Here is a 14,734-nt window from a genome sequence, read left to right on the forward strand (position 1 = left end):
CATACTCCCCTGAACTCCGTCATGATTAAGATTTGGGTCCTGCTAGTTACTCAAGTGCTTATGCCGTGAAGGAAGTTGAATGAGACCAATCTGGAGCGCACATAGAATACATTGCTTCTGCTACTACCGCTCTACACTGTCCATCAATGGAAAGCTTCCTAATTCCACGCTACGCTTCCGACCTGTATCCGAACTTTCAACTGGAAAGCTCGTGCCAAAAGGTCACGATTGCGATCTCGAACGAACGGCGCTGTTTGCTTGAAGACGAGTTCGAGCCAGGGCAGGGCAGCTTCCGCGGCCTTTTCGCCCGGGCTTTGTCGACTCGACGAGAGATAAGCGACCTTCCTTTGCTCGAGGCATTCGATAAATGCGAGGGGTTGTAACCTGATGTAAGCTGTTCCGTGAATTTCGATTCGTCGAATGGAGCGTAGAAGTAAGAGTCGATGGATATGAGCTTGTTCGGGGAGGACATTCCTTAAGTAGACTGACAGGGTGGTGATGTACCCAGTTTCAATCTCCTCAAGGAACCGGGACGATAGGTTATACGGAAGTTGCCACATGTGGAGGAACAACCCCGAAAGACAGCATCTTGATCGATGCAGAAACGCCTTCACCACCGACGAGAACTCCTCGAACGCGACTATATCAGTCTGCGGTCCAGGAGACAAGTTCTCTGGCGATAACCAGAGGTGTGTGAGCGCGGGAAGAGTCAGGCATTGAAGGAGTCTCGGTGGGCCCTGTAGGATTACAGTGGTGATGCCTGTATGAACGATGGGGGCAGGGGGAACGGGAAGTGAGTAAGGCTCCGACCGTCCCATGCGTATTTTGAGCCAGCGAAGGCAAGGGAGATGGCGAAGGTTACAAATCAGAGATGCATATACATCCCTTGACCTATCGCGAAATGAAAGTTCCAACCGTGAAAGGTTGAGGTGAGAGATTGTGCGGCTCTCAGGAAGAGATGTATGGACGTCCATTAGGAGAGAGGAGAGATTGGGCGCATGAAAATGCAATGGAAGTGAACCAAAGGGCCAATGTTCTGTACCTCCTGCAGTGGTCGCTGAGGGTGGAACCAGCGCAATCTCCAAAGTTTTCAAGTTCTTCCACGGGCGATATGACGCGCTGGCAATCGCGGCAAAGAGGCTGTTGAGGGAAGTTTCCGCATGGGCGTCAAGGGAAAGCTTCACAACGGACCAATTTCTATCGTCTGCCACCACGGAAACAGCGCTCGCAACTTCCTCCGCGGTATTTTGAAAGCCGTTGGAAGAGTAGATTTGAAACCGAAGAGGTGTGGCTAAGGCGCGGTCAAACCAAGCACGGATCTTGGCTTGCGGGAGGTCCGGTGCATTTGGACCAAAAAGCTCTCTGGGTTCCACGGTGAGTGCTGCCCATAACGCTGGGTGCGAGAAGGCAATAGCACGCCACCGTTGACACACAGACCGTAGCCGTATAAAAGCACGGCGCCCCCCGAGGTTGTTATTCCACGGTTCCAGGACGATCTCGAAGATTCTCGCGATGAGTTCTTCGGGAAAGTCTCTCAGTGGCGAGAGAATACCTTGAACCTTTCGCCGAGTCTTGCGCAGCTTACCGATGCGTCTTCTTAGGCCAGGCAGCGGGGGGAGAAACTGGATCGCTGCTTCCCTCTCCTGAATTTCTTTGGAAACTGCATCAATGTACCGTTTCGCCGCTAGCCTCTGTTCATTGGTCATAGGGGGGTCATTGGTCGAGAGAAGATGCTGATCGACTTGTTTGAACAGTGAGCTCGTTCCTAGTGACTCCATTGTCAATAGGGCGGTGGGACTCCAGATCTGTCACTTGCTGTGAGAAGTATATTGGGGCCAATGTCACTAAATAACATACAGTTTCTCTCAGCGCTCAAAGAACTGAAGAGCTATTGGGTGAGGTGACAGTGAAGAAGAAGGTTGAAGTTGAACGTGAGTATTGAAACGGAGTTGAATCTTATCAGTCGCGCACGCCCACGTGTTGGGTTCAACTTAGCGCGCGAAGTTCAAGTTGGTCAATTCCAACGCCTCTTGGCTGTGTACAACCACCACAAACTACCTCATTTCATCTCGTTTCATGCCTTTATGACTTTAATGCTATGCCCATGTACACCGCGCCCGCTCTGCTCGTAGGCCTGGGTACCCGAATCCTCATCGACACCGTCAACCAGACAGCTGAACCGCCGACACTGGGCCAATCCATTCTTCAGGGAGTCTGGCAGGGTGTAGCTCTACAATATGCTGGGAAGAACACCGCTGCAACGCTCCTCGTCGGCGCTGGGATAGTTGTCAAGCTGCTGTTTGACTTTATGGCTTCGCAGGATGCGACCAGATGCATGTCAACGATCATTGGAGTCGCTTTGGGGGTCGTCGGAACGGACTTGCTCGCTTCCCAGTTCGACCCGTACTTTTCTCCACCTAGCAGGAGCTCACGGGACAGGTCCTCAAGCAAATCTTACCGGACGCACGAGTCTCGACACAGATACGACGACGACATCAAACCGCAGAGATCTTCTCGACAACCCGACCGTCCAGCACGCTCGGTACAATGGAGGGCTAGCGTCCAAGGAGGGAGCGTCACGACCCAACCCACCGACCCCCGACCCCAATCCTCAGCTGCCTTTACATCCGACATCACGTCCGTCGATTCAGCCACTGGGTTGATCAGCAGTCGCAGAGCGAGTAGCATGACGCCGCTGGAACGGGAAATTGCGGCGCTGAGGGCTAGGGCTTCGCTGGCAGACAGCGAACGTCGACGGTGCAGGGAGGAGCGGAAGTGGGCGCTGTCGCAAGGTAACCTTGCGCTTGCGTCAGAGCTAAAGGCGAACTATAAACGGTTCAAGGCTTTAATGGAGGAGTGTCATCGAGAGGCAGATGCTAAACTGCTCGAAGGTGCGTTGCCCATCGTTCATCCCGGCGCGTTGGATTCCCTGACATGATTTTCTTTACATTACAGACGCTAGAGAAAAGGACATGAAGAGTGGCTACGAACAATCCCGACAAGATATATCCTCCTCCAACCTGCGCGACCAAGTAGCTCGTATCCTTCGCGAAGAATCCTCCAAGAACACCCCGACGACATCAACACCCAGACCAGAGCGGCGCCAACGAAAGATATCTTCCTCCTCAAAACCTTCCCCTCGGACTCCCAATCGATAATAGGAGATCCCCACCGACGTTTATCGTAGCACTTTCGTTTAGGACTCTTGTAAATCTATCCTATGCCCAACTTACTACCTTCAATACACTTGTTTCCAGGCGGGAATTGCTTCATTCTCATTACGATATTTACAAGTACTTTGAGAGGGTTGTGATACAATGATGTGGGTTGCGACAGCGCGTATATGGGATACAAGGGGCGGAGATACCGACATAGGAGAGGAGGGAAAGTGAAAGAACTTGAAGAGACCAATAAACTAACGAATACGAAATGAATAAAAAGTCGGACGAGGTAACCAAGGAGGAGACGAGAATGGAAACGAGAAGAGTGAGAGGAAAATGTCAAGTGAAAGAAACGAGGAAAAAAGAGTCTATTGGTTTCACCGGTATTTTCCATTTGACCGGATGGCGTTCATGCTGCTCATCGAGGAGGAACCGTTCGCCTTGCTACCGCTGCCGCTAGCGATTGGGCGTGACTTTTTGTTAGGGTCACTTGAAGATGCATGGGCGACGTTGCGAGGGCCAGACTCCTTCATGACCATCTTGGCGTGGATCTCTTCGAGCTTGGATGCCTTCACCTTCTTCGGCCAGAAGAGCGTGACGAACCTAGATCCCATAGGGATGAAAAAGGTCAGCGACGACTCATGGTAAGAGAAATATATAACGACGCACGTCCACAGATGACGACGCCACCGTTCACGGTCTTCGCCAGCAGCGCTCTTCTGCGCGAGGACGATCTCGATGCGTCGACCGATTGCGGCAAGAGAGTCTTTGAGGATGGCCACCTTGTCATCTCGAGGCATGTCTTCACCCGAAAGTTTGAGTTGTTTCTACAGGCGTGGTCAGTCTTCTGATATGATGTCGACCGAGGACGGTTACTTACGAGCTGCCTCTTGACGGGTCGGAGCTCTTCCTTGGTTGCAGCTTCATCCATTGACGGACTGTTAAAGGGCCGATCAGAATTCGGTCACTCAAGGGAAGTAAAAGGAAACATACCATTCATCAGATGAAGAGGAGTCGGTGAACGTCGGCGTCGGTCTTCGTTTGCGCTTCCTCGAGGAGCCATCGTCAATGGTAGCCATAGCCTCACTCTCAGCCCTCCTCTTCAAGGAACTCGAATAGGAAGAAGTCGATGCTACAGCTATCGGAGGAGGAGAGGTTGAAACTTTGAGCCCTTTATCCCTCAACGAACTCTCATACGAACGTAATTTCTCGACATGTTCCCGCAATATGCCCAACAGGAAATCGCCTCGTCGAACAAGGTGAATGGCGTTTGGTATAGGTCGACTTGAAGAGTCTTCGCCTTTCTTGCCTTCCTCGAGGAAGAATTTGCCTTCGAGACCAAGCTTGGGGTCTTTCTGCATCGCTTCCCAGTTGCCGAAGCCGTACAGGTAAGCGCCAACAAGCAACATCGAATCGTCTTGAGGGCCCCATCGACCGGACCAGTTTAGCGTCGGGCGGATGTTGTCGATGGGTATCGACCAAGTGTAGGGGTCATCTAGCTCGGAAAGAATATTGTAAAGGATGCTGAGATCGTGATGACGAGAAAGGACGGTCTCCGCGTTGATGTTACCGACCCCGCGACAGGTGACTAGAACCGCTTTACTCTTCTGAGCGTTGCTGAGCGTTTCGCCGGCTGCGAGCTTCCTGCGCTTCTGTTCTTGATCATCCTTGATGGCTTGAGAGCAAATCTCGATAATGTCGTCGGCAACATCGAGAATCATGCCCTTGTTCTTGTCTTGTAGCTTGGCCTCGTTAACCTAGTGCAAGGTAAACCGGTGAGCGCATTCGATAAACCGAGCGTGCCACGACTTACAATGACATCGTATCTCTGGCGGATATCGCCCCATCGTTGCAAACTTCGGATAAGGACACGAACGTCACGCTCCTTGAGTTCCATAGCCTTCTGGCTCGCCGACTTGCGTTGGACCGTAGCTTTAGGCTTCTTCGGTGCTGGAGGCTGGGGTGGCTGGTCAACATCCATCCCTTCATATGACACCGGTGCATGACTGCGCTTCCGTTCACGGGACTCATGAGCAGCAAGGTCTTCTGCTCTCCTGCGCTCTTCTTCCTCCTCCTGCTCGAACCTAGTGCGCTCCTCAAGAGGAATAATGTCCTCCCAGCTCATATCGTTCTTGACATCGCTGACAGCGGCGAACGTTGACAGGAATCCTTCGCCACCAAGCGAAGCACCGCCATCGACCCCGGTCTGGGTCTCGTGGTCTTCGGCATGTCTGAGGATGTCGTCGAGGTCCATCTCGGCGAGCTTCTGGCTCTGCTCGTTGTCGTTCTTGTCGAACCTAGAACGGCGGGTAAGCCAATGTCTCCAACATGGTCAGACACACTTACATCTTCTGCGCACCGTACTTGAGAACGGCAGTAAGCTCGTCCCTGCTCAAGCCCTCCGGTTTCGAAGTATCCTTCGGACCTTTGGAACTCAAGTGCGCTTGCGTCGTATCCATCTGGTTGATGACTGAACGTGGACATAAGTACCAAAGTGACCATGATGGAATGGAAATAACTTACTCGCATACTCGAGAACCATCTTCCTCTTGGCCCTCTCAAGAACGTCCTCCTCCATCGTGTCCTTGCTGACGAAACGGTACACACTAACGTGTGACTTCTGACCGATACGATGGGCCCGCGCCATCGCCTGGAGATCGTTCTGCGGGTTCCAATCGCTCTATCACGGGAGTAAGCAACTGCGGGCTGTGGGAAGGGGAAGAGGAGCGGTAACTCACATCAAAGATGATAACAGTGTCAGCGGTTTCGAGATTGATACCCAGCCCACCCGCACGCGTTGATAGCAAAAAGGCGAAATCAGGAGAGTTCTCCGCATTGAAGTGGGCAATAGCCTTCTTTCGCAGGTCGGAGCCAACCATGCCGTCAAGCCGCTGATGCTGATACCCTCGCAACGTCATGTAGTCGCTGAGAATGTCAAGCATCCTGACCATCTGACTGAAGATGAGAACGCGGTGGCCGTCCTGGCGGAGACGGGCGAGGAGCTTGTCGAGAAGGACCATCTTGCCGCTTGACATGACCAGACCCTTGAGAGTTTCTTCGTTGTTATCGGTTCTTACTTCGGCACCGTCGAAAAGGTACGGGTGATTGGCCGCCTTCTTCAACTCCATTGCTGTGATCGCGGTGAGTTGTCGTCCACATATGAAGTCTAGTGGAACGCACCGATGTTAAGCAAGCTGATGTTCTGGTTTCCATTGGCGCTCTTGACAAGACCGGCAAAGTTCTGGACAAAAGGTCAGCACGGTGCTGAGCAGGCATGGAGACGGCGCTCACCTTGGTCAAAATGTTCTTGTAGAAGTGCGTTTGCAAGGCCGACATTTCCACCCGAAGGATACGCTCGCTCTTGGTCGGCAATGAGGTAAGGACGTCCCGCTTGAGCCGTCGCAACATGTACGATTCAAGCTGCTGATGAAGTTCCTTGATCTTGTCATGGTCTGCATCGTTCAGGTCGAACTCGTTGGTGAGGGCGACTGGAAGTAAGGGGTCAGTAAGTAGCTAGTTTTGATGGAATGCACCGCTTACATTTATCGGGCATCAAGAAATGCATCAACGACATTAGCTCTGATTGAGGAGAGGTTAACCAAAAAATCGAGTTTTGCCTTAAGGAGATCGTACCTCTGACATTGTTCTGCAACGGGGTTCCGGTAATGAGGAGCTTCGAAGCAGCAGAAAAAGACCGAAGAGCTTCATACAGCTGACTCTCGGAATTTTTCAGACGGTGAGCCTGTAAAAGTAAATAGATTAGATGAAGTCATAAACAAGAGAGAGGGGAACAAACCTCGTCAACTGCAAGGGCTTGCCACTTGATTTCACAGAGCTCCTTCGCGTCTCTCAAGATCAATTCATAGGTGGTCAACAAGACGTTCATCTTGACTTTCTTGGGAGGTGTGCCGAACTCGTATCTGCGAATCACGTCACGGGCAGGGGCATTTCCAATGTAGGTAACCACGTTCATGTCAGGTGCCCAGGTGGCAAACTGCGATTGCCATGCTGTGATTGTCGATAGAGGGACAATGACGAGGAAAGGCCCGTATTGATTCATCTCATGGAACAAGTATGACAGAAAAGAGACTGTTTGGACGGTCTGCAGACGCGTCAGTACTGGGAGTGTATCAAGAAAGTAGATAGATACATACCTTGCCCAAACCCATCTCGTCCGCAAGAATACCATTGTCGCCTTTGCTCCAAATGTAGGCGAGCCAGTTCAAACCGGTCAGCTGGAAGTCCTTGAGCTGACCACCTGTTTCTCGGATGTATTCAGGGTCCGTTTCGATCTTCTTGAAGCGAGGCCGGTTGTTCCTGGGATAGTAGGTGCTCCTGTAAGGGAATTTCGCTTCCGCTTCCCGTTGCCTGTAGGCGGCAATTTGGTCTCTGGCGATGGGGTTGATGTCCTTCTGGGCTTCCCATGTGCAGTGCTCGTAGCCCAACCCAGTCCATTTGCAGAAGTACTCGATGTCTGCACCGATATCTCTGTGCAAAACCACCCGCTCAACGATCCGATACATCTCCAACTCCTCCTTCTCGCGCTCCTTCTCCAACAGCAAGGATTCCTTCTCCTCGCTTGACAAGTCCGGAGACTCGACCCTGGATTTCCATAACTTGTACGCCTTGATGTAGTTATCGACGCGTTTCAGACCCTTGAATCGCTTCAAAAACTCGTAGGTTTCGTCGGTGTTATGAAGGTGGGAAAAGCCTTTCCATTTGATATGGAATCGCTAGAAGGGAAACTATAAAAGCGATTCTCAGTATAATGCAACTTGAGAACTTACCACATTCTCGAACCACAAATCCTCGGGGTCGTCTTCGCGGCCTTCATCTCTGCAGTGCGCCAGAACCTGTTCGATCTCGTCCTCTTCGACATACTGGAGACTGGGGTCAACATAATACCCGGGGATAGTCTCCTCTTCTTCGAACTTCTCAAAGTCTTGGATATCGTCAACGTAGTTCGGGATCTTGCCGCCTCTGCTGGAAACGCGGACTTCGTCAGTCGATGAACGGGCCCGCTTCTTCTTCTTGTGAGAGCGGGAACCATAGTCTGAGTCGGAATCTGATGTCGAGTCTCTGCGGACAAGCGCTGGAAAGGGGGCGGGATTAGTCTTGGCGGTGTCATCGGCGGGAAGAACGTTGCTCACCTCTGGGTCTGATGGTGCTTGCGGCCGCAGCTGTGCGTTTCTTCTTCTTGACCGGCCGCTTCTTGGTGGAGTACTCCTCGTCGGCGTACGTGCCGTCGTCATCGTCGTCGTCATGATCATCGCCGCGGTCTTCATAGCCCTGAAAGGAACACTGCGGTGAGAACGGAGGTCAAGGACGAGGCTCAAAGGGGATCCATACAGAGTCGTCGTCGTCCTAGATAACGCGTTTAGGGTCGATGTATGCGTTTGAAAAATACAGAGAAACTCACAGAATGAGCGTGCAGTGAATGAGACCCGCTCGCTGTTGGCACAGAGTGGTGGCCGGCGAGGTTGTTGGATGAATAGGCGTCCTCGTCGACGGACTCGCCGTCAGCATCTAGTAGGTCGTGTTGGTGCTTTGTCTCGTCGGGAGAGTCGACGTGCATGCCGTCGTCGCTGTCATAATGATTGTCGAGGTGTCCACTGTCTGACGATGAGGACATGGTGTTGGAGGATGCGGATGATGATGGGGGGAGCTCAAGGAAGGCAGCCCTGGGCGGCAGGCATTGTCAACAGAGAGAATTCACACGCGGGCAGCGTCGCTACGCCCATCGCCAGTGCCACGGCCAACGCCGGAAGGGCCTTCGTCACCGGCGCTCGTGACTTCCAGGGTGGTAAAAATTTCGTCTAAAGTGGCGCTAATTGCGGCAATCCATCGCTGTAATCGTCCCGAGACATCGGATCCAACGAAACAATCCGGCCTAAATTTCTTTCCTCTTCGTCCTCACCGTCATGAACGACCACGGCACCCTCTTGGCCGTCGTCTTGGACCTTTCTCCGGCACAATGGCACCGCGCCGCCAACGATCCCCAACCTATTACCCTCAATGCTTTCCTCGCTCAGCTCCTTGCCTTCCTCAATGCCCACATCGCATGCATGCATGAAAATACCCTCGCCGTCTTCGGCGCCTTTCCTGGCAAAAGGTCTGTGGGGCTCTCTGCACGCTGTCCTCTTTCGCGCTGATTATCATCCCCATCATGCAGTGTCATGCTGTACGCCTCAACTGACCAGCACCAAACGGCCTCCATCTCCGTCGATGCCAACTCGTATCCGCCGTTCAAGCTGCTCGATAACACCGTTGTCACAAGTATAGCCGCCGAGCTCGACGCTTTGGACGACTCTCACGATGAAGAAGAAGGTGCGTTCCACACATGACTCGCCGGTTTGACGCTTATGGACTCCATCGTTCCCAGTGCCCTGTGCCCTCGTCGGCGCGCTCACCAAAGCTCTATGCTGTGAGTGTTAGTCACCCGTCCAGACCGCATGCCACTCATCCCGTCCGTTGTTAGACGTCAATCGCATTACAGCCACGACACCACTGCCAAATGGATCCCAGGGCGTCCCTCCACAGCTGGACCCAAGAATCCTGATTCTTTCGGTCTCTCCCGACTTATCGACGTCCTACATACCCATTATGAATGCTATCTTCTCGGCCCAGAAGCTTGTATGTTCATCGTGGTCCCCACTTTCTGACCAATATCTCACACACACAAAGAAAGTGACCATCGATGCCTGCCAAATCTATGGCGGCGAAACTGTTTTCCTCCAGCAAGCGGCGCACTTAACGGGCGGATCCTATCTTCTTCTCGAACGCCGTGATGCTTTGTTGCAATACCTTACAGTACGTCTTGATCGTCGTGCTCCCCGGATCCTCGTGCCGATAACCTCGTCCCCAGATGTCCTTCCTCCCGCCGCCATTTATTCGCAAAATCCTCGCTGTTCCAACCCAAGACCGCATCGACTTTCGCGCTGCATGCTTTTGCCATAAGAATATCGTCGACATTGGATACGTCTGCTCCGTATGTCTATCCAGTATGTCCTGCCGACCTTGCCGTGCCCTGAGCGCCACTGACTTTGACCACAGTCTTCTGCAAGCCGAGTCCTGTTTGTAGCACCTGCAGGTTCGTGCACACCGCACTGAGCTCCAACTACTCTTCGATCTAATTCTGACAACTATAGGACAAAATTCCCCATCAAAACTCTACAACGTCTCAATGCCCTTCGGGGACCAATGGCGGTCGATTCCCCGCGGCCTTCGCCAGCACCTGGTCCATCAAACGCACCTACTCCAACGGCCTCGGGTACTCCGTCCCATCATCGAACACCATCGCTAGCACGCAGAACACAGTCTCAACAGCCACCCCGGGTAGCTGATGGATTCCCTGCTGGCGCAGGTATGCCTAACCGAAGCAGTAGTATCGGAGGTCTCCCGCACAGCAGCTCGATTGGTACACACCGGAATGGTAAACCCAATGGATCCTGACCGTGATGGTCCTACCAGCACCCCATGAAGGAAGACCTTGCTATCGATCTATGGACCTTCTAACTGGAACTTGGACCATTCATTCTCGCGCTAAAGCAGTACGGACGTGATGTACATCCTCGGTCGTTCGCCGCAACGAGTACTACCTGCGTCTGGGTGCCTCAAGATCATGGTCTACGACGCCGCCCAACGTCAGCCTAACTTAACTTTGACAGCCACTTGATATCCTCACCTTGGGCCTTGGGTGTTTGGGAGATGCATATCCAATGGCCATGCTTGGGGTGGTAAAGGCGCACCATAGCCTCACTGCCGTCTGCCTTCAGTATCTTTCCGCCTCGTTTGCGTCAATGCACTCACCCAAGCATTCTCCGTTGCGGTCGACTTCTCTCGTCATCAACAGCACCCCTGCACTCGGACTGAGCTCTCCTTCCTTCCTGAACGTCTCTGTAAAAAAGCCATCAATACCGTTGTATTCCCGTTGTTTGCAATATACCAACTTACCCCAAAACTCTTTCCCGAGCGTTTGCTCAAGGATCGTGTGTGGATCCAAAGGGTCGTGTTCAATGTCTTCGTCAAAATCGTCGTCCTCGTCTTCGTTGTCCGCTTCGTCTTTCGTTGGTTCGTCTTCGTGCGCCGATCTTGCTTGCAGAGCAGTGAATACCCGTTCACCGATTGTTCGAGCGAGTTGGGCCCGCATTATATGTTCGCCGGTTCCTATTGACACCCCGTTCTTTATAAGTAACAGATCCCTGTTCGTGAAGACATACGGACGTACCAGAGACGCTGCAAGCTACCCCAATCTCGTGGTTCCCTTCCAAGCTCTCCCCCTGTTGGGCCCAACAACCTGCACCATAAACTCCAGCCTAAACAACCAGAAGTCGTGAGAACAGCCGCCTCTGTGAATCGCACAGAAGGTCGCAATACATACCTCTCCGACCCTCCCAGGCAGCTTCAACAGCATTCCACCACTCGACACGCCCGCTACAACCTTTCTCTCCCTCGGATGCCACGCTACCGCTCCTACCGTGTCCTGCCTATCCCGCAGCGATTCATCCAATCTCCTTTGCATTTCGTTGGGAGACCGGACTTCGTCAATTGTGAGTTTCTCTTTGAAACTCGTTGTCGGGGGTGAACTTGGAGACGAAGTGGTGTCTATTGCATTCGGGGACCGCAACCTATCTTTCCATTTCTTCCATTGCGACTGGGATTCGGGTGTTATCAGTGAGGATGGGGAGACGGGTTCGATTCCGTTGGATTTGGCGAATGAGGCTGCGCCTGTGGATACTAGTGTTCTATGGGAGGGTTGGTATCGGGAGGTTGCAGGGGAGCAGGAGGAGGAGGACGTACAGAGGCGGGATACGGCCCAACTTGTCTTCCTTTGCTGAATACTCGAGTATGGACCTTGCGACTTTGATGGGGTTCTTAGTTCCTGTGTACACGGCACCCACGACACATTTCAGCTTCCTCAATTGACGTGAGTGACGAGGACCAACGAACCTGGAATAGCACCGACACTTCCAAACGCATGACACGGACCAGACATCATCGCCGCATCACATTCCACCGTTCCGTCGAGCGTCAAGTTCGAGCCGACGCCCGCGTTTAGGTGCGGCTCGTCCTCCAAGACGCAAATCGCGCTTTCGACCATGTCGAGAGCCGAGGCGTCGGTTTTGGCGCTTAATTCGATCGCCTTAATGCAAGCGCTGGAAAGGCTAGGGTGTTAGTGGCGTCGGATGTATACGTATATTTAGAGGATGATAGGGAAGCCCATTAGAGGGACATACTCTTTCATAGCTTGTTTAACTTCCTTCTCGGTGGATTCGCGGTGCACACCTGCACCTCCGTGTACGGCGACATAGGCGTGCGCGACGAGCGTGTCGCCGCGTCGCCTTCCATTGCTCGTAGATGCTCTCCGATCCATTGGTAGTTCTGTAACTTGAAATAAACGTTGAAGGGCGTAGGTTGACTGGGATGATGATGATGATGTAGTCAGCACGCCGGAACTCGGAAACGACTCGACGGTCGTCGTAGCTGCGATGAAACAATATGTCGAATAGTTCAGGTACTGAGTCAAAGTCAGTTAGGCGGAAACTGGGTGTGTGAGTGCGTGTCGTTGGATAAGGCTCTTGCAATTGTATATGGGTGGGGTGGTCCAGTTCTACCGTCGCGTGCACAGAACCGCTTTCCGGCGCTTAATTTGTACTTGGACGCCGGAGCTTGAGATTGAGAGAAAGGATGCAAGGTCCACAATAACGACGCTGCAATGAATGAAACTGAAAGTTGCTTGACGCTTGGAAGCTCTTGGAAGGAGGAGGAATACGGTCATTGTCGCCACTACGCAATTGTTTGATCGATCGATTTTCGGCGCTGGATTTGCGGAGGGGGCCTGTTTGGGGAGATGAAGCCCCTATCTTCGAGGTGGTTGGTGAACTCGGAGAGGACAGATTAGATGGTCGAGGTAGAGAGTCTACCGCCGAATTTTGGTTGGGGTAGTCACAAATGTCCATTTTTACTTTTTGTTAGTGGTACAAATCTATAGATCTAGCAATAAAAGTACATCCATCCCATCAATAACAATACCCCTCGTCTGACCTTCGCAGTCTTCTATACACCCACTCAAACGATAGGAGTAAGATCAAACACGTTCTGACCTTCAGCCTTAACTGCAACACCCTTTTCAGTCACAATCGCAGTGATCAGCTCGGCAGGTGTGACATCGAAGCTGGGGTTGTAGATTCCCTCCAGGCCGACCGGGGTCAACAACACCTGGGCTTGCTCGACTTCGCCGGATTCAGGCAGGGGGTACACTGCCCCGCGTACCAAGCAAGCTTCGAGGGGTGGTCGTTGTTCGATGGGGATCCTGATTAGGTGAGGCACTACGTTAGGACCGGGGTTTGGGGAGAGAAGGGAGAAACGTACTGAGCCCCACTGTCGATTTCGAGGTCTACAGTGGTGATGGGGGCGACAACGATGAACGGGATGTTATGTCGTGCTGCGATAACTGCGGCGTTGTAAGTTCCAATCTATTGTCGAGAGTTAACCAGGGTATGTCAATTATTTGGAGGACTCGAGGTATGGAACTTGCCTTGTTGGCAGTATCACCATTCTTTGCGATCCTATCAGCGCCGACAACTATCAAGGTGGAGCGTTGGTTTACTATGGAGAATGAAGGTTGGTGTAATGATGACTCACCGACAGCGTGAATGTCGTGGTGTTGGAAGAGAGAGCCAACCATGGTGTCGCAAATCATTACGGAGGGGATTTGGAGGGTCTTCAATTCGAGAGCAGTTAGCCTGGGATCATGGTTAGAAATAGGGTGGCAGAGAAGGATCAAAGAACCCACCTCGATCCCTGGTGGTAAGGAGTGGTCTGCGTGAAATGGGCCTTGTTGAGTTGCCCAACCTCGTGGAGGTACGTGATGAGACCAAGAGCGGTTCCATATCCCTATCGCGAATCAGTAACTTAAAGCCCAAGCAGAACAATAGACTTACGGAAGTGGCCAATGATCCAGTGTTGCACACAGTCAAGACGTTCAAGCTCTTCGGGGTAGATGGCTGAACCCTCTTGATGAGCCAATCGCCTCCCCATTTCGCCATCGCCTTGTTCCTGCCAACATCCTCATCCGCAATCAACTTGGCATCCTCAATCAGAGAATGCACTATCGACTTGGGAGCTTCGTTAGCCGCGATGCTATCGTCGATGAGTTTTGAGAGGCGCTTGGTTGCGTTTCCGAGGTTTACGGCGGTCGGACGCGATGTGAGGAGGTAGTCGAGCAGAGGTTGGACATGGTTTTTGATCGCCTGGCCTGAAGCGAGGAATTCTGGCTCTGGAGTCTGCCTCAGGGCTCTTGTGAGGTATTGGGCCAACGAGAGAGAAGCCAAGGATGCGATCGCAGGTGCACCGCGAATCTGGACAGATAATTGAATACGAGATCAAAAATTGTGATTGGGCAATAAACGAACCTTCATGGACTTGATAGCTTCATGGGCCTCCTCAATCGAGCTTATTTCGACAAACTTTGTGACATGGGGCAGCAGAAGCTGGTCGACGATTTCGATTTTGTCGTCTGTCCTGCGGATGGAAATGAGAGGGGCAGCCATGATTAGTTTGTGTGGTAGGGT

At 52.4% G+C, this 14,734-nt stretch overlaps 6 protein-coding genes across 6 annotated transcripts; 2 read left to right on the forward strand and 4 right to left on the reverse strand.

The window, feature by feature from the left end:
• Positions 1 to 158: 158 nt before the first annotated feature.
• On the reverse strand, positions 159 to 1,778 carry CC1G_04476 (hypothetical protein; the record flags this gene model as incomplete). The annotated part of the gene is made up of 4 exons (XM_001829991.2): positions 159 to 384; positions 490 to 760; positions 1,043 to 1,140; positions 1,192 to 1,778. 4 exons carry the CDS (start codon positions 1,776 to 1,778, stop codon positions 159 to 161), a joined length of 1,182 nt encoding a protein of 393 aa, XP_001830043.2.
• Positions 1,779 to 2,098: 320 nt separating this feature from the next.
• Positions 2,099 to 3,158, forward strand: CC1G_04477 (hypothetical protein; the record flags this gene model as incomplete). The annotated part of the gene is made up of 2 exons (XM_001829992.2): positions 2,099 to 2,891; positions 2,956 to 3,158. The coding sequence occupies 2 exons, from the start codon at positions 2,099 to 2,101 to the stop codon at positions 3,156 to 3,158; spliced, it is 996 nt and encodes a 331-aa protein (XP_001830044.2).
• Positions 3,159 to 3,244: 86 nt separating this feature from the next.
• On the reverse strand, positions 3,245 to 8,793 carry CC1G_04478 (transcription regulator; the record flags this gene model as incomplete). Its single annotated transcript, XM_001829993.2, has 18 exons — positions 3,245 to 3,764; positions 3,831 to 3,988; positions 4,042 to 4,099; positions 4,155 to 4,918; positions 4,975 to 5,458; positions 5,508 to 5,631; positions 5,685 to 5,841; positions 5,900 to 6,291; positions 6,342 to 6,402; positions 6,453 to 6,649; positions 6,702 to 6,740; positions 6,795 to 6,903; positions 6,958 to 7,263; positions 7,316 to 7,894; positions 7,949 to 8,253; positions 8,312 to 8,450; positions 8,511 to 8,525; positions 8,581 to 8,793. 18 exons carry the CDS (start codon positions 8,791 to 8,793, stop codon positions 3,539 to 3,541), a joined length of 4,326 nt encoding a protein of 1,441 aa, XP_001830045.2. The 3' UTR covers positions 3,245 to 3,538.
• Positions 8,794 to 9,082: 289 nt separating this feature from the next.
• Positions 9,083 to 10,464, forward strand: CC1G_04479 (basic transcription factor 2.35KD subunit; the record flags this gene model as incomplete). The annotated part of the gene is made up of 7 exons (XM_001829994.2): positions 9,083 to 9,273; positions 9,334 to 9,488; positions 9,544 to 9,585; positions 9,658 to 9,794; positions 9,846 to 9,971; positions 10,215 to 10,251; positions 10,310 to 10,464. The coding sequence occupies 7 exons, from the start codon at positions 9,083 to 9,085 to the stop codon at positions 10,462 to 10,464; spliced, it is 843 nt and encodes a 280-aa protein (XP_001830046.2).
• Positions 10,465 to 10,932: 468 nt separating this feature from the next.
• Positions 10,933 to 12,760, reverse strand: CC1G_04480 (asparaginase; the record flags this gene model as incomplete). Its single annotated transcript, XM_001829995.2, has 7 exons — positions 12,398 to 12,760; positions 12,111 to 12,316; positions 11,961 to 12,042; positions 11,542 to 11,905; positions 11,389 to 11,476; positions 11,115 to 11,327; positions 10,933 to 11,057 (listed from the first exon to the last, which is right to left on the reverse strand). Exons 1-7 carry the CDS (start codon positions 12,532 to 12,534, stop codon positions 10,933 to 10,935), a joined length of 1,215 nt encoding a protein of 404 aa, XP_001830047.2. The 5' UTR covers positions 12,535 to 12,760.
• A 469-nt stretch (positions 12,761 to 13,229) lies between these two features.
• Positions 13,230 to 14,713, reverse strand: CC1G_04481 (translation initiation factor 2B subunit I family protein; the record flags this gene model as incomplete). Its single annotated transcript, XM_001829996.2, has 7 exons — positions 13,230 to 13,473; positions 13,533 to 13,636; positions 13,681 to 13,769; positions 13,806 to 13,906; positions 13,957 to 14,057; positions 14,105 to 14,521; positions 14,576 to 14,713. 7 exons carry the CDS (start codon positions 14,711 to 14,713, stop codon positions 13,230 to 13,232), a joined length of 1,194 nt encoding a protein of 397 aa, XP_001830048.2.
• Between the last annotated feature and the right edge of the window lie 21 nt (positions 14,714 to 14,734).

The sequence above is a fragment of the Coprinopsis cinerea genome (genome assembly GCF_000182895.1).
Source record: "Coprinopsis cinerea okayama7#130 chromosome 3 map unlocalized cont3.3, whole genome shotgun sequence".
NCBI lineage: Eukaryota > Fungi > Basidiomycota > Agaricomycetes > Agaricales > Psathyrellaceae > Coprinopsis > Coprinopsis cinerea.